The sequence below is a fragment of the Rana temporaria genome, chromosome 4 (genome assembly GCF_905171775.1).
Source record: "Rana temporaria chromosome 4, aRanTem1.1, whole genome shotgun sequence".
Taxonomy (NCBI): Eukaryota; Metazoa; Chordata; class Amphibia; order Anura; family Ranidae; genus Rana; species Rana temporaria.
Window position 1 is genome coordinate 216,551,974 of NC_053492.1, and position 19,289 is coordinate 216,571,262.

Below are 19,289 nucleotides of genomic sequence, written 5' to 3' on the forward strand. Positions count from 1 at the left end.
CCTTACAGATCCAAGTAGGGGCATCACCATTAATGCTCCTACGCAAATCTAACCCTCTGGGCCCTTTCTTTCAATCTTCATGCTAAAGTATCAATTACAGGCCCAGTTGCAGCATATTACAAGCAGTATCTCCACAGAGATGAGTAACATTGTTTAGGAGCTAAGAGAAGAGATTGCTTTACTGGAGGAATGAATTGACCATCTTGACACTAAATTTGATGATCTAATTCAATATGGTCATGTTCTTTATATGAAACATAATGTCTTGCAAATACAACTTCAACAGGAAGATTTGGAAAAGAAGGAAAGGTGTCAGAATTTTCACCCCAGGGTTGTCCCTGAAAGTGTTGGAAAATGCAAACATATCTGTTGAACCTATTTACTACACTAGCCCCATCCATACCATAGACTGGCATATGGATTGTGCTCATTGGTCCCTGGACCCTAAATCCCCTGCGGGCGTACGTCCTTTATACATTATTGTCCGGTTGAACTACTATGACAACAAGGAAACCTTACTTGTGAATACCCAAAATAAATCGACCTCTGATTATCTTTGCAAAAAAAATCTGATCTTCAGCGATCCTTCTCCTATACTATTGCGTGCAGTTTTCCTTTCAGATTGATTGTCACCAAGGAGGGCTCCTGATCTAGCATCAGAGAGCTCCAAGGTGAAGATGTTCTAAAAAGTCTCAGAATGCCACCTCTCCTGGAAGAGGCCTTCACCATTCATCTTGCTAGACCCCATCCATCCACAACACCAGGCAAGAGCTGGTAAAAAACAGAAGACCAAGACCTCTCCCAATATGAACAGTCTTGGTGAGACATGAGCTTGATACATCTTTATGTAAGTTATAACTATTCTGCATATATCTCTTCATTCCTCTATGGGTACCCATGCATCTCCATAGGGACTAATGTGGTTTAATTTCTATTGTACTTTTTTTCCCCAAGATATGTTTATTATTTTTTTTGGAGGCTTTACATGCAGAACAGCACAGATCCAAAAATCATAGAAAAATCTTGCACAGTAAAAGGGAAATACATAGAATCCATCTCATAGAGGTCTACAGGAAGCAGAAAACACACAAAAAAGGGGGGGGGGCATCCTTGATAGTGGACAAGTGTGCAGCTTTTCAATCCAATCTGAAAGGGGGGAGGTTTCTCACATGTGGACAACCCAAAGGCCTGGTATGGATTCTGGGGGGAAGCAGTTTTTTCAGACTTTTCTATTGCTGGCTAGGGATGAGCGGAACACCCCCCGGTTTTGTTCGCACCAGAACATGCAAACAGGCAAAAAATGTGTTCGAACACGCGAACACCATTAAAGTCTATGGGACACGAACATGAATTTTTTTTAAAAACTGCTGTTTTCTCGGGAGCAGTGATTTTAATAATGCTTAAAGTGAAACAATGAAAGTGAAATATTCCTTTACATTTCGTACCTGGGGGGGGGTGCCTATAGTATGCCTGTAAAGTAGCACATGTTTCCCGTGTTTAGAACAGCCTCTGCACAAAAAGGAATTTCTAAAGGAAAAAAAGTAATTTAAAACTCGCGGCTATTCATGAATTGTCGGGTCCCAGCAATACAGATCAAAGTGATTGAAAAAACGGAACCTCGAACCAAAAAAAAAAGAGTGGGGGTCCCCCCAAATTCCATATCAGGCCCTTCAGGTCTGGTATGGATATTAAGGGGAACCCTGTGCCATTTAAAAAAAATGGCATGGGGTTCCCCCGAAAAATCCATACCAGACCCTTATCCGAGCATGCAACCTGGCAGGCCGCAGAAAAAGAGGGGGGATGAGAGAACGCCCCCCTCCTGAACCGTACCAGGCCACATTCCCTTAACATGGGGAGGATGTCCCCATGTTGATGGGGACAAGGGCGTCATCCCCACAACCTTTGCCCGGTGGTTGTGGGGATCAGAATCTGGAAGCCCTAGAAACAAAGGGGACCCCCAGATGCCGGCCCCCCCTATGTGATTTGGTAACGGGTACTTGTACCACTACCATTTCACCCAAAAAAGTGACAAAAAAGGTAAAAAAACAAACACACACACCGCTTGGGACAATTATTTTAATAAAAAAAAATATCCAGCACCGTAAATCCTTCTATGAGCCGGACCCACCGCTACGAACGATACAGCCTCCTCTGAGGCTGCCGGACAAATAACGTGCTACCCGTTTGACATTTCTTATATAACCGAAGGCTGGGCCACCCGTGACGTGGAAGGGTGACCCCGCCCCCCTGTAACGCAATGGTGGTTTCCCGCGGTGTCACCGGTGACCACGCCCCCTCTAACGCGTCACAGGGGATTCTTGTGGGGGAATAACTGTTGGTGGTAAGCTGCCTAGATCCAATTTGTCACAGATCGATGAGAACAAAAAATATGACAGCTGTCATACCTGACCTTTAATGATGCAGACTCCAGGACTGACATCTTGATCCTCACTTCAGTACATAGTAAGAAACTAGCATCCAGCCAGTGAATTCTCAACTCTTGTGCCACTTAATCATTAGGTAATGAGTCATGGATCAGAATGACAAGCCTAAACACTGCACTTTTAAAAAGCATGTTAGCAGTGGTAGCTTTCATTGAAAAAGAAAAAGTAACCTCTGAATACGTGCCGCTCTGGGATTGATCCTTTGCAAAGGAATTTTCACTTTGAAAGATAATTTATCCTTAGCTCAGTGATTGAGGTGAAGCTCTGCTAACTTTCACCATCAAATCATGCACACGCAAACATACGGGGGTTGATTTACTAAAACTGGAGAATGCAAAATCTGATGTAGCTGTGCATGGCAGCCAATATGCTTCTAACTTCAGTTTGTTTAATGAGGCTTTGACAATAAAACCTGGAAGCTGATTGGTGTCTATGCAGAGCTGCACCAGATTTTGCACTCTCCAATTTTAGTGAATCAGCCCCACCGTTTGGCTATTATGTTCAATGTAAATTTTCACTGTATTTTTCAAGCTAAGGGGAAATTCCCTTACAAAGTAAAGCATATGCTGTTAGTAAATCAACCCCTATATCTTTGTTAAAGGGGTTGTAAAGGTTCGTCTTTTATTTTCTAAATAGGTTCCTTTAAGCTAGTGCATTGTTGGTTCACTTACCTTTTCCTTCGATTTCCCTTCTAAATGTTTTTTTTCTTTGTTTGAATTTCTCACTTTCTGTTTCTCTTCAGTAAGCTTTCCACCATCATCCGAGCGGTGGAAAGTCATTTAGAACAGCTTACTGAACACCTTACTGAGGAGGAACAGGAAGTGAGAAATTCAGACAAAGAAAACAAAGAAAAAAAAAACATTTAGAAGGGAAAATCGAAGGAAAAGGTAAGTGAACCAACAATGCACTAGCTTAAAAAAAATTATTTAGAAAATAAAAAATGAACCTTTACAACCCCTTTGTTACAAGAAGGTCATGCAAAGTTAACAGAATGTTTTCCTTTAGTAAATCAATCACACTGTCTTCAAGCACTTTAAGCCTCTGTCAGAATATTCATATCTAACATGCTACATGGTATGATGAGTGCCTGATTTTCTGATGCACTAAATGGTTCTTCCTGCCAGCACTTATGTCACTACTGTGTCCTGCAGTGCAGTATGAGTGGCAGACCAAACTACAACTGCACGGCAGGGTACACTGACAGAAGTGACTTAGTAGCTTTACACAGCTGTCAGTCTCACTTTCAGTAATTTGTCAAGGTTCTGCTTTACACTAAACAAAGTATCTTGTTATACACTCTTTTAAAAGGTGCATCTGTTTTTTAAGTGAGTGCATACATTCATACTGAAAGCCTTTGCATACTTTGCACACATAAATAAGGTCCATTGCATTGTTGTAATTTCCTTTCTACACGTTAACCCTTACAATAACACAGCAAATTCCAAATAATTCTAACCAGCTTTCCAGTGCAAAAATGAACTCCCAGTCACAAAAAGTCTTGTCACAGGCACACTGCCTCATTTCTCTGCAGTCTGCAGCACACAAATCAAGGAGCACAGTGGACTGGCAGCAGTTTTGGGAACTGGAACAGGGTAGTTGTTTTAGAGCTGGAACTGGGAAAAAAATAACCCTTTCAAACAGACTGAGTGAAACAGGTATTAGAAATTAGTTACTGATAAGCTAATATGGATGAAAATGAATTGCACAATGATTGCAGTTGAACTGAGCTGCTAGCATGAATTACTGTCTACCATTCATAGAGAGAATCAACGATCTTTCCTGTGTAGCACACAACAGGCAGCCAAGCTCTAAACCGTAAGGATGGAGGGGGAGGAACTGCAGAGGGAGTGAGCACTTCTACACAGGACCCAGTGACATGGATTCAAACACTGAGATTGAAGCACGCTATTCTACTCTCCCTCTATGCTTATTCTGTTTTATTCAAGCCAAAGGGATAAAAATGTTAAGTAACGTAATGACATCTGTAAAGGAAAACTACAGGAAAAGAGTTGTGTGCCTTTAACTTTGAGTACAATCCTACTTCTGCAGCATTTTGTTTTGGCATGGATTCTGATATCCATAAAAGGATGCTTTTGTGTGCACCTATATAAGTTGATTAGTCTACCGGAATTTATACCTCTTTATGCGTTATATCGGAAGCAATCACGAGCTGGAAGAATGCCAGGAACTAAAGTTGATGATTACCTGTATAGGAATAGGTCTGCACTGGAAACAAATGTGACACAGGAACCACTTCTGAACCCATCTTCTGATTATGATGATGAGTTTCTACGCTTTCTTTGGAGGGAATATCTACACCCAAAGGAATATGAATGGGTTCTCATTGCTGGATATATTGCAGTATTTATTATTGCTCTCATTGGAAATATCTTAGGTAAGTAAATGGTATTTGTATTATTTCTGTTGCTTCTAATGATGCATTTTCAGAATTATTAATTAGGCAACACAGAGCTTTGTAGAGTGCAGTAACTTATAACAATCAATCACAATTCACCTTTTTTTTTTATTGGGTGTGCATTGTATGTCCTTGGTGTGAGAATTATTTTGATAAAATAGTTAATTCTGTCATAAGACAGCTTATACATACTTTTGAACTTCATTGGAAAATATCTGATCCATTACAGGCTACAATTTAGTTGATCTAGAGTGGCTCTGTCCACAGCACAGTGGTGCTGAAATCCACCAGACCTCTACTACTCATGCTTTTAATGCACTCATGATTATCCAGGTGCATGCTGATGTCATCTTTAAATCTAAACTTGTATAATAATTTCCCACTGAACTGCTCCTTAGGCTCTTGAAGTGAATAATTGCTTCGGCTGGAAATCTAAAACATGAATTTGTTAAGTTACTAGTGGATTTCGACATTAAGTATTAGAGATACCTGTAAAGTGCTTTCATTGTTTCCTAGCAGGAGATTCATTTTGGTTCATACAGCAATTCCATAAGTGCATTTTAGAGTCTGTACTATATTTTTCCTAGCCTTTGCTGACAACTTAAGCAGCCCTCTTTTCAGAAAATAGTACTGATGGTTATGGTTTGTAATTAAAATGATTGACTTCTCTAGCTGTTTGAACGATTTGCTGAATATGTTAGTCACCTTCTGTCAAGGTGAAATGGAGGTATAACCTCCATTCTGGATAACTGTTGCTAAAATATTTTACCTGTGCTTATTCTTAGACTGCAGGAAGACACACATTTACCAACATTTACCAATCAAGTCACAGATGCATGTGAGCTGGAAAGCTTCAAAGTATTATGAGAACAATATTCTTCTTTAGCATTTCCTTGCTGAACATAAATGTGCTAAAGTGTCTGCCAGGAGAAAACTCTTTAAGAAGCAGGGGCGGACTGACAACTCATGGGGCCCCCGGGCAATAGGAGATTATGGGGCCCCCGGGCAATAGAAGATTATGGGACCCTCGGGCAATAGAAGATTATGGGACTCCTAGGCAATAGGAGATTATGGGGCCCCTAGGCAATAGATTATGGGGTCACACAGTATACACACACACACACACATACAGTATACATACACAGTATACACACACAGACACACAATATAAACACACAGTATACATACACATAGACTACACATTCACACACTGAAAAGGTACTGGAGATTCTTGAAATAATAAAAAAAAAAAAAACACACACATTTTTACATACTGTGCCTGGTTTTACTGAGGCTGGCAACCCTGATGGGGCCCCCTAGTGGCATGGGGGCAGTGCCCGAGTGCCTGGATGGTCAGTCCACCCCTGTTAAGAAGGACACTATTTCTGCACACAAATATGCTTCCTAAGTGTAATATACTAAATAACAGTCAGGTCATGCCTGCCAATAACTGCTATAAATATTACTCTTAGGAGGAAACTAATAATGGAATATTACAAACTTTGGTCTAAAATAGTTACAATATGATTAGATTAGTTGCCTAAGGCACCAAGATGTAAAATTGCATTTTTTTCAGTAATATTCTAAACTAAACAAATATGAGTCTAAATATTACCCTCTGTAAATGCAACCTTTTAAAATAAATGATGAATAAATATACTACAAAACCTGTAAGCTAACTATAGGAACACAGCACGATCTGTTATTGATCAAATAATTAGAAAATATCTGCAAATATTGGATTTGACATTAGCTGATCCATAAGACTCAATCCAATGAACACCTTACTATTCACATAATGGTAAAGCTTAAAAGGAAAATATGCATAGAATTCCCACAATTTTATGTTTTCATTGCTTCACATGAGTTTCTCTTATAGTTAAAAATAATAAAAAACAACTAGAGTTAAACGTGGGGAAGCAAAGCTACAGCAATACCAGTAGTGAACTTCGTTTTCTTTTTCAGAGTTGGGGACAATTCGTTTTTTTCCACACTTGTATAAGGAAATCCGTTAATTTGTTAAAATGAAGTATATGGAATAATACTGGCATTAAAAAAAAAAAAATCAATACAGTAAGAAAAACACAAGCAGACTGCCAAGCAAAATCACAAAAATGGATCAGACAAAGCACTTACCATGTGGATTTTTCATAATAATTTGTCTCTAACAAGTAGGCTGAACTGCAGCATTTCCTTTTTGATTCAATAGTGGTCACACAGAGCCATCTAGTGTTGTGGACATATTATTATCCTTCGTTCTCTGTATGAGCACCAAGGGTGCATTTACTGCAAACTGTCAATATGTATTTGTGTAGTTAATCATATTGCTGCAACATTCCACTGCAAAAATCCATATGAATGGAAGGTACAATTATTGCCAATAAGCTTAGATACCGGTCTGTATTTTATGAAAGACCTTGTTTTATGTTAGAATGGAATAGAACACAGGTATAAAATAAGGTTTGCAGAATTTCACAGACCTGCAGAGTTGCATATTTCCTTTTTTTTTTGTCCATTTGTTGTACTTAAGATTTGATTTAAATAAGCAACCCTTCCAATCTACAAAATGATTAAATTAATAAATCCTGACAGATGCCTCCACTGTATTCAACACATGTAGGTGATTCCTTTAGATTTAAAGAGTAATAACAATTACAAATGAATGACCAGGTCATCCTTTTATTTTTCTTTATCAATGGTATAATACAGTCATATCCCAGACATTCTGCACACATCACATTGTGAATCGCTGGTCAGGTCATTGATGATCATCGCTGGTCAGATTCACTACTTAAACAACAACGTCTATTTTTTATTGAGAGATGCTTTCTGTAACATTTAGCCCTGGTTCACATCAGTGAGGCTTTGAAATCACACTACTTCAGTGCAACTTCAAGGCTGACAATCAGTGCGATCTCATGTGCAGCTTGCTGACATCTGTGCGACTTCATTTACACAGATGTTAATGCAAGTCGCACATGAAATCGCACATAAATGGTGCAGGAACCTTTTTCAAAGTCACTGCAACTTGAGTCGCAGTGATTTTAATAGTTCCATTTCCGAAAATGGGTTGCGACTTGTCGTGTAATTTTAAACTGGCAAGTTGCATGACAAGTCGCACTGGTGTGAACCCCATCATCACTGGCTTTGATTGACAGCATTGGGAGCCAATTGCTTTTGGTGCCCCAGCAAAGCCAGCAAGACTCGGAAATGAGGGGAGTAAAGATCTGCAGACGTGCACAGTGCTGAATCGAAAGGGGTCTCAGGTAAGAAAAGGGGGGCTGAGGGGCCGATGCTGACACCTAAACATTTTTTACCTTACATACATAGTACAGTTTTTTTTTTTTCATTCAGCCAGCTTAGATACCAGTCTGACCTGACCTTATTTCCCCATCCATACATTCATTTTTGAAGGCGGGAATCCTCCCCAATGTGTCATTGTTTTCTAACAACGTGACTTCCCCACCATTAGAATACACTGATAAGCACTGCAGATCATTGGCTGCATGCGCTGATCAATTAAAAATTTACCAGCAGGACTTTACATTGAAAGTAGATCCATTGATCAAACAGAAACAGTCATACATGGATCGAATGTCGGCCAGTTGTATGTATGGCCAGCTTTAGATCACTGCTGTTTTAAAGCAGTTCATACAAGAGCAATTGATAGCAATTTGACCCCTTATCCAACCTCAGGCCTAACCCATTCTGCCGTTTGATTCAAATTATAAGGTGAAATATATAGATCAGACAAATAATCTACATCTCTCTCACCTTTCAGCTCAGCCCAACAGGATGTGGCTGGCCCTGCCCAGCTTTTTTATTGGCAAAATGACATCACAAAACATATGCATTCAATTGGTTTGCTTACACATTTCACTCCCAGTTACCCACCCCTCACCCTCCCCCTCGCCCACCCCTTTACACGCCCTCATGTGAGCACATGTAAGTCAGTAGCACATGGCAGACATTCCAAAGTTCTTGGGGGCCATCTTATTCACTTGATGGTGGGGGCTATGGGAGGAGCTGGTTAGGAGCAATGGGGTGGAAGTCCATATTTGGAAGTTCTCTGGTCAGGGACATAAATTCCTCCAGTGAGATGAAGACAGGAAGAGGGGAAGGGTTGAACACGTTTGAAACATAATGGAGAAGAAATGGCATCTGCTCTCATCTTCAGTCCTTTGTCCTTCATATTTTCAATGCTGAGTTCATAACTTTTCCTTGTCAAAATTATCTTTATTTGGTGATTGTAAAGTTACATTGTACATGTAGCAAACTTTTGGTATAGTGAACAAAAGGTTGGCATTCCATATTCTCAACAAATTATATCATCTTTAGAGTTAAATGCAAAATAAAACAAAGAAGAGTATAACCAAATACTTCTGGCGACAACTGGAGAAGCTTGAGTATTTAGATGTGGAATGCATACAGTCTGTCCAAGTTGCCTCGTTTCCAGATTAGCCGTACATTAATGGCTACAAGTTTCTGTTTAACACAACCTTAAACATATTAATTATAAGTTACAAAAGTATGCTACCATCTCTGCGTCGATTGTAAAAAATAAGAGGATATAGTCACATACAATAACTAACCGGGGGAAGGGAAAAAGGGAAAAAGGGGATAAAATAATAGGGTCGGCAGGGATGGGCTTGGCTCTGTCGTCAATATATACCTTATATAACAAATGTGTTTATTGAGCAAGCTACCATGGCATCATTACTCCTTCGTTAAAGTTTCCTGGTGCTGTGTATTGCGTCCACGGGTACCATATATTTTCAAACCTGGCGATCGTGTCCGTGTCCAATGCCTCCATTTTGGCATGTGACATCGCAGTATTCATTCTATTTTTTGTTTCCTTCACTGAAAGATTTGGGGTTTTCCAGGCTTTAGCAATGGTCTGCTTGGCCGCAGTAAAGAGTTGTGTTAGTAGTTTAAATTGTGCGCGTAATAAGTTACTGGGCTTTAAATTCAAAAGGGCTCATTTAGGGTCTGGAGGAATTTTCAATTTGGTCAGGATGTTTGCTATCTCGAAAATCTTTTTCCAGAACTTCTGTGCTTTAGGACACGTCCACCATGTATGAAAATATGTACCCGCGGTTGTACAACCCCTAAAGCATTGTCCAGAGTAACTCGGTACATATTTGGCTATTCTATCAGGCACCAGGTACCTGGTTAACACCTTATAATTCGTTTCCAATGCTAATATGTTGGAGGAGGCAGATTTAGTGTTTTGCCATATCTGGTTCCAGTCAGAGGTATTGAGTACAATATTTAGGTCATCTTCCCATTTCTGTACATATGGGAGTTTTGCCATACTAGTTTGAGTCGTTGCCTGGAGATATAGGGTCGATATTGTACCTCTTGCGTGTGGATTTTCCTTGCAAACTCTTTCAAATGGAGACATCAGGTTTTTCGGTGTCACAGGGATCATGAGTGACTCTACAATTTTTTTTATAAAATTCATAACTTTTAAAACTTAATTTCATATATGACAAATCTAATCAAGGAAAATAAACACTATTGTGGTACATATTTTCACACATGCATATATAAAAAGAAATATAAAAACAAATCAAAAGAATATAAGCAGAGAAAACATTTTAGTGGTTCTAATAAAAGAATTAGCCTAACTTAAAAATAGTAATTTTAGAATAATCTATCACAGAATGACAATAAAGGGCCCGAGGCCAGAAGGGGCCCAGACCCAGCCCCATGAGAGGCCACTTGAAACGGGCAGCTGTAAAAATATACTGCTAACGGGGCACTGCTCCCTGCCGGCCCCTCCTTCCCTCCCGTCTGTCCCAGGTGTTTGTACTGTATGCATCGTGACATCACCTGGGACGGACAAGAAGAGAGGAGGGGCCGGCGGGGAGCAGCGTGCCATTAGCGGTATTATTACAGGCATCGGGGGAGTGAAGCTCAGTAAGTATACAGACACCAGGGTCGTCATCAGAGGGAGGGGGGGCGAGTAGAGATGTATGGGGCCCTGGCCCCAACAGGACCACAGCAAGGGCCATGATACTCTCCCCCAACAGTGTAGTGTCCCCCATTGTGCTTTCCCTCCCCCAGTGTCCCCCTGTGTGCTTCCCCCCCAGTGTCCTCCTATGTGCTCTCCCCCAGTGTCCCCCTGTGTGATCTCCCCCAGTGTCCCCCTGTGTTCTCCCCCCTCCAGTGTCCCCATTGTGCTCTCCCCCCAGTGTCCCCATTTGCTCTCCCGACACAGTGTCCCCCTGTTTGCTCTCTACTCCACACTGTCCCCCTGTGTGCTCAGTGTCCCTCTGTATGCTCCCCCCTGTGTGCTCTCCCTCTTCAGTGTCCCTCTGTGTGCTCCCCCCCCCCCCCAGTGTCCCCCTATGTGCTCTTCCCCCAGTGTCCCCATACAAAAAATTGGGTAGTGGCGCTGAAAAAACAATAGAAAAAAAGTAGCTAAAAATTCACAATCGTTGTACAAAGAAAGGAACCTCATGAAGATAAGATGAACAAATAAATATGAAACAATAATAAATTGATAAAACCTTGGAATTGGACTGGAACATGAATAAAATAAGAAAGATGCAGTCCTATGCAAAAGCAGATGGCGTCAGTCTGTAATCCGGGGCAAAGCCTTCACAAGTTGGGGAGATGAGAGCAAAACTCCAATATGTAAAAGAGAAAGAGAAAGAGAGGGCGCCTCCAGATTAGTAAACATAAAAGCTTTATTCATACAAAGGTGCAGCATCCACTTACAGTAAAGTAGTAGGAAAACGGCATGTTTTTGGAGTCCCTTAGGTGATGTCTTTCCGCGCTCGATGGTGGAGATTGCCTGTGTCTCTGTCCATTGTCCGATCTATCGATCCTGCAGTGAAATCCAGCTGGATGGGATTAGGAGAAAACGTAGGCCGCGGTGACGTCACTGCGGCCTACGTTTTCTCCTAATCCCATCCACAACGCTGCAGTATACCAGCTGGATTTCACTGCAGGATCGATCTATCGGACAACGGACAGAGACACAGGAAATCTCCACCATCAAGCGCGGAAAGACATCACCTAAGGGACTCCAAAAACATGCCGTTTTCCTACTACTTTACTGTAAGTGGATGCTGCACCTTTGTATGAATAAAGCTTTTATGTTTACTAATCTGGAGGTGCCTTCTCTTTCTCTCCCCCAGTGTCCCCATGTGTGCTTTTCCCCCAGTGTCCCCCTGTGTGCTCTCCCCCAGTGTTCCCCTGCATGCTCTTCCCCCAGTGTCCCCCTGTGTACTCTCCCCCAGTGTCCCCCTGCGTGCTCTCCCCCAGTGTCCCCCTGCGTGCTCTCCCCCAGTGTCCCCCTGTGTGCTCTCCCCCAGGGTTCCCCTGTGTGCTCTCCCCCAGTGTCCCCCTGCATGCTCTCCCCCAGTGTCCCCCGGTGTGCTCTCCCCCAGGGTTCCCCTGTGTGCTCTCCCCCCAGTGTCCCCCTGTGCGCTCTCCCCCATCCATACATTCATTTTTGAAGGCGGGAATCCTCCCCAATGTGTCATTGTTTTCTAACAGCGTGACCTCCCCACCATTAGAATACACTGATAAGCACTGCAGCTCATTGGCTGCATGCGCTGATCAATTAAAAATTTACCAGCAGGACTTTACATTGAAAGTAGATCCATTGATCAAACAGAAACAGCCATACATGAATTGAATGTCGGCCAGTTGTATGTATGGCCAGCTTTAGATCACTGCTGTTTTAAAGCAGTTCATACAAGAGCAATTGATAGCGATTCGACCCCTGATCCAACCTCAGGGCTAACCTATTCTGCCATTTGATTCAAATTATAAGGTGAAATATATAGATCAGACAAATAATGTACATCTCTCTCACCTTTCAGCTCAGCCCAACAGGATGCGGCTGGCCCTGCCCAGCTCTTTTATTGGCAAAATGACATCACAAAACATATGCATTCAATTGGTTTGCTTACACATTTCACTCCCAGTTACCCAACCCTCCCCCTCACCCACCCCTTTACATGCCCTCCTGTCATCTGCTCCCATCTTCAGTCCTTTGTCCTTCATATTTTCAATGCTGAGTTCATAACTTTTAAAACTTAATTTCATAAATGACAAATCTTATCAAGGAAAATAAACACTATTGTGGTACATATTTTTCACACATGCATATATAAAAAGAAATATAAAAACAAATCAAAAGAATATAAGCAGAGAAAACATTTTAGTGGTTCTAATAAAAGAATTAGCCTAACTTAAAAATAGTAATTTTAGAATAATCTATCACAGAATGACAATAAAGTCATATTGATAGTGGCTTAATTTTGTAGTAAGCCATTATCCAGCATGCAGCCATTGAAATCTTAAAAATCGAAACTTATCTCCTGCACAGGGGCGGACTGACCCATCGGGCACTTGGGCACTGCCCGAGGGCCTGAGGCCAGAAGGGGCCCAGACCCAGCCCCATGAGAGGCCACTTGAAACGGGCAGCTGTAAAAATATACTGCTAACGGGGCACTGCTCCCTGCCGGCCCCTCCTTCCCTCCCATCTGTCCCAGGTGTTTGTACTGTATGCATCGTGACATCACCTGGGACGGACAAGAAGAGAGGAGGGGCCGGCGGGGAGCAGCGTGCCGTTAGCGGTATTATTACAGGCATCAGGGGAGTGAAGCTCAGTAAGTATACAGACACCAGGGTCGTCATCAGAGGGAGGGGGGCGAGTAGAGATGTATGGGGCCATGGCCCCAACAGGACCACAGCAAGGGCCATGATACTCTCCCCCAACAGTGTAGTGTCACCAATTGTGCTTTCACTCCCCCAGTGTCCCCCTGTGTGCTTCCCCCCCAGTGTCCCCCTATGTGCTCTTCCCCAGTGTTCCCCTGTGTGCTCTCCCCCAGTGTTCCCCTGTGTTCTCTGCCAGTGTCCCCCTGTTTTCTCCCCCCTCCAGTGTCCCCATTGTGCTCTCCCCACAGTGTCCCCTTTCTCCCCCCCCTTATCAGTGTCCCCCTGTTTGCTCTCTACTCCACAGTGTCCCCCTGTGTGCTCAGTGTCCCCCTGTATGCTCCCCCCTGTGTGCTCTCCCTCTTCAGTGTCCCTCTGTGTGCTCCCCCCCCAGTGTCCCCCTATGTGCTCTTCCCCCAGTGTCCCCCTGTGTGCTCTTGCCCCAGTGTCCCCCTGCATGCTCTTCCCCCAGTGTCCCCCTGTGTGCTCTCCCCCAGTGTCCCCCTGCGTGCTCTCCCCTAGTGTCCCCCTGTGTGCTCTCCCCCCAGTGTCCCCCTGTGTGCTCTCCCCCAGTGTCCCACTACATGCTCTTCCCCCAGTGTCCCCCTATGTGCTCTCCCCCAGTGTCCCCCTGCATGCTCTTCCCCCAGTGTCCCCCTGTGTGCTCTCCCCCCAGTGTCCCCCTGTGTGCTCTCCCCCAGTGGCCCCCTGCATGCTCTCCCCCCAGTGTCCACATGTGTGCTATTCCCCAGTGTTCCCCTGTGTGCTCTTCCTCCAGTGTCCCCCTGTGTGCTCTTGCCCAGTATCCCCCTGTGTGCTCTCCCCCAGTGTCCCCCTGTGTTCTCCCCCCTCCAGTGTCCCCCATTGTGCTATCCCCCTTCCAGTGTCCCCATTTGCTCTCCCCCCACAGTGTCCCCCTGTTGCTCTCCCCCACAGTGTTCCCCCTGTGTGCTCAGTTTGCCCCTGTGTGCTCCCCCTGTCTCCATGTGCAGGTGTGGCTTGAGTGTGGGCGGGGACACAGGGGACCCCATGATCTTCTATTGCCCGGGGGCCCAATGAGTTTTCAGTCTGCCCCTACTCCTACATGCGGGTTTCAAATCAAGGGCTCCATTGGAAATATAGGATCAGGATTCCAGCCCAGGAGCTTGCATGGCTACAAATAAGTTAGTGCTAATTATGCCGGCTACCTCTAACAATTAAAAAAAGGATAAAGAATAAGTAGATTGTCCTACTTTTTTTTCCATCGCATGCCTGCCATCCATTGCAGCCTTCTGGTCTTCATCTTACCTGGTTAATGTCTGAAGCACACATCCTGAAAGGGCAGACATACATCTTTATTCATTACAGATGATTACTTTTGGGAATAAGCTGCCCCTCGCACTGAACACATTGCATGTTTGCAGGGCCGGTGCAAGGATTTTTGCCAACTAAGGCGAAGGTGCATATAGAGGGACTACAAATCCCAGCAATACATTATATAAAATGCAGTGCAGAATACCAGCAGTTACAGAGGACTACAAATCCCAGCAATAATACATTATACAGGCTGCTTTTTTTTAAAACAGGAAACTTTAAAACAGGTTCCCCTTACCTGTTTCTGAAGCCTTGTAAGTCGTGGCGGCGGCTCTGCGTGCGTGTGTACGGCCTTTGTGGTGACTCGTCCTTCAGATGCCGACCGCAGCAGCAGCCCACACACACTGCTCCCCCCAGGACAAACCACTCCCCCTCCATTAGTACAGACCCCCTACCCCCCTCCATTAGTACAGACCCCACCCCCATAAGTACAGACCCCCACAGAACAAACTACCCCCCCACAGGACAAACTACCCCCCTCCATTAGTAGAGACCCCTCTTTAATTTGTACAGACCCCCCCACAAACCACCCCCATTAGTACAGACTCCCCCACAAGCCACCCCCCCACAATTAGTACAGACCCCCCCCACAAACCACCCCCCATTAGTACAGACCCCCCTACAAACCTACACCTTTCATTAAAGCGGGAGTTCACCCCCAAATCAACTTTCTGACATTAGTTCCAGCATACTGCTAACATCTGCAGTATGCTGTTTTTTTTTTTCTGCTACTTATCGTTTTGTGAGCCCTTGTTATCCGGCTCCGAGCGGGGAATCCTGCGAGGAGTAGGCATTCCTAAGCGAAGAGGAGTTGATTGACGGGCTGCTAAAGCGCGTCACGGCTTCCGAAAATACCCGAAGTGACACTAGAGTGTTTACGGCGCCTGCGCCTGCCATGTAGAGCTGACTGCGCAGGCGCCGTAAACACCCGAGTGTCACCCGAGTGTATTTTCGGAAGTCGTGGCGCGCTTTAGCCGGCCGTCAATCAACTCCTCTTTGCTTAGGAACGCTTATACCCGGAAGCAATCCCCGCTCGGAGCCGGATAACAAGGGCTCATAAAACGATAAGTAGCGAAAAAAACAGCATACTGCAGATGTTAGCAGTATGCTGGAACTAATTTCAGAAAGTTGATTTGGGGGTGAAGTCCCGCTTTAATATAATAATGGGTGATCCTGAAATGGCTAGAGTGGTCCTGCCATCAGACCCCCCCCCCAGGACAAACCCCACCCGGGCGGCAGCTGGAGAACAGAGGATGTGAAGTGTATTTTCACTGGAGTGGAGCAGTCACCGTCTGTCACCCTTCTACACAGTGTGCGCAGCCCTCAGAGCCATGGGGTATTCACTTACATGGCGCAGCACGGCTGTGTCAATTATTGTAACAACCTGGCTGCCATGGAGACGGCCGAGTACACAGTAACCGGACTGCTCACCGCTGGTACTATAAAAGAGTGCAGAGCTGCGCCGCCAGGGTGGAGAAGATGAGGACTCATGAGAGGACAGCACAAATGACGGGGACGGGTGCCTCGCCATGGACACAGAAAAATAGAGGAGGAGGGAGAGAAGCACATATGTCTGTGCAACTGCCACAGCAGTTATAAGAAGACTCCACTCTCACTGTTGTATGTTCAGTTTGTTATATACATTGCATATTGTGACAAATGGAATGAGAATATCTAAAATTCCACATTGGCAGGGCCGGACTTACCATTGGGCTTGACTGGGCTCAAGCCCATGGGCTTCAATAATATGCCAGTCATTTAAAGTGGTTGTAATGTAAACCCTCGGACACAACATTGTCTTAAAAAATAGCCCATAACACAGGCAGCTGATCATTTGCATGACCTCACCGCGCTTCCGCACATTAGCCCCTCTAAACCGGTATTTAAAGCTTGCCTGAATGCAGTCTGTGAGAACTTCCCCTCTGTCCGGCACAGAGAAGAAGTCTTGTGGTGTTTAGCTCCTTCCACTCTTCCTGATACTCTCCCATGTGACTAAAGAAGACATCACAAAAGGGGAGTGAAAGAAAACAGCTGCCACAGACACAGCAACCAATGGTTACGGCGCAACGGCGCATGCGAGAGATTACCGACAGGGACACAGTATGTATTGCATTGCGATGAGCTGTTATAACATAATAATTGAAAAACTGCAAAAATCGGCCGGGGTTTACTTCAGAATCGTGATCTCTATTTTAATTCTCAGTTTATCCAGCATTGTGTAGCTCTATTACATAGCTTGTGTATGTATCATTTTGTTCTATTTAAAGTAATGTATAGAAGGTATGGCCCGAAAGTGACTCAAGCCCAGGGGCCCCCACCACCCTAAGTCCTGCCCTGCACATTGGGTGTCGTTGTAGACAGTAGTTATGGCTGAGCCCCCTGGCTACTGGACTCACCAAAAAAATACAAGTAGCCAGTATGTAACACAGCTCACCAAACTGTCCTTCAAACAGCAATATCAATTTAATTGAATTATCCTAAAACTAGAAAGTTCTAAATCTCAATTCACTGCCAATGCACACATGACCACCTAGTATTGGTGCCCCACAACTTGTTTAACTGCTCTTCATTGGAGATTTTTTTGAGAAATCTGAAGCAAATTTTATTTTAGTAAGAGTGTAATTGTGCATAAGCAGTTAAAAAATTCTAGCTCCACCAAATCATCAATTAGGCCAAGAACCATCATTTAAAAGTGTAATGTGCACAATTAATACAGTAACTTCCTCTGTATGAATGCACTTAAGAATGTATGGGAATGCCAAGCAAGTAATCACATTGGCAAGAGAGGTCAGTTTTCCTGAAACTGATTGGCGATTTCCAGAAAACTCCAGTGCCTGTGATGTAGAGAACAACACCCTAAAGTAAAGACTTTTTTGAAAAAGATTATTCTTTACCCATATTTAATTGCATATACAGTAGTTTGCTGAAAAGAATTGGTGTCCTTCTTTAAGATGCTATGCCACTAATATTTCTAGTATATTCCCCTAGGAGATTTATTGATTAAGGTTTACAGGAAGACAGGAATCAGCATATTAAAGAGATCCATTGAGAGCTAATTTGAATCAGCAATTTATCATTTTGTAAAAATGTATTACGTTTTTGCAGTTTATAAATGTGCCTCAAAGAGTATCCCCTAACCTGCTTTTAAGTTATTTTCTGATTAGTAAACAAAGCAACCTTTAGATGAAAGCCATAGGGAAATATCCTGCCCTAAATGTAAGCCTCTTCTTATATGTCATGACACTAATTCTTCTGTCCATGAAAGTATAGTTTATGTAAAAGTTTATGTTGAACAGTAAAGCCCTGTACACACGATCGGATATCTAATGGAATCTAATCGGATGAATTTTTTCATCAGATATCCGATGAAGCTGACTTTCATCAGTCTTGCCTGCACACCATCAGTCAAAATCCGACCGTGTCCAACACGGTGACGTAAAACACTACGAGGTGCTGAGAAAAATGAAGTTCAATGCTTCCGAGCATGCGTCGACTTGATTCTGACCATGCATGGATTTTTGACCGATGGACTTCCACACAGACCATTGTTTTTTTCAATCGTTTTTTTATCCATAGGAACATTTTAAAACATGTACTATTTTTTTCACCGATGGAAAAAAACGATGGGGCCCACACGCGATCGGTTTGTCCGATGAAAACGGTCCATCGGTCTGTTTTCATCAGACAAACCGATCGTGTGTACAGGGCTTAAGAGTAACTGATCATATTACAACCAGTCTGTTTCAAGAGTAAGAAATCGTCTTAAATATTACAATGTAACAGGACCATGAAACAATCAAACAGTGCCTATCCACACACAGTATTTGGCTTAAACATACGCCCTACATCTGACTAAACGCATTAAAGGGAGTTCTCCATTGGGTATCAGACCAAGTTGAAACAATGTTTAACGAAGTAAGGTTTACCTACATTCTGATACAGTGTGTGGATATGCACTGCTTTGTTGCAGCATTGAATTTGCTTGTCGAGCCAGTATTCAACGTGACCAGCACCTGCTAACAGTAAGGCGAGTCAGCTGGGATGACAGATTAAGACATCTGAGTGGTATCACGTTATTTTTTTCCTATTTATTGCTTTTAACATAACAAGTATACACAAGGCCCAATGGGCCACACACAAAAATAAACTTTTTACATTTCTTCAGCATTGGCTCACTCCTCCTCCATCCAGACCCCCACTCAGTGATAAGATCAAGATATTAATAAGGCCACATTTTTTTAGTAACAGTCAATGGTACATTTAGATATGTCAAACAGTTACATACATGTTAAATCCTACTGAAGGTGCATTCTATTAGGTGCCACTCAATCCGCCACCGTAGTTTCACTATTCATCCAACTGCACCACACCTTATCAATTTTTTGTAGTATGCCCCTGCT

The 19,289-nt window shown here is 43.4% G+C and overlaps 1 protein-coding gene across 1 annotated transcript in view; it reads left to right on the top strand.

Annotated features, from left to right (window-relative positions):
* Positions 1-4,012: 4,012 nt before the first annotated feature.
* Positions 4,013-19,289, top strand: part of HCRTR2 (hypocretin receptor 2) — a 101,386-nt gene continuing 86,109 nt past the window's right edge. The window contains exon 1 of the mRNA XM_040349847.1: positions 4,013-4,839. Coding sequence (XP_040205781.1) covers positions 4,623-4,839 — 217 coding nt within the window. The 5' untranslated portion in view covers positions 4,013-4,622. The remainder of the gene's footprint in view (positions 4,840-19,289) is intronic.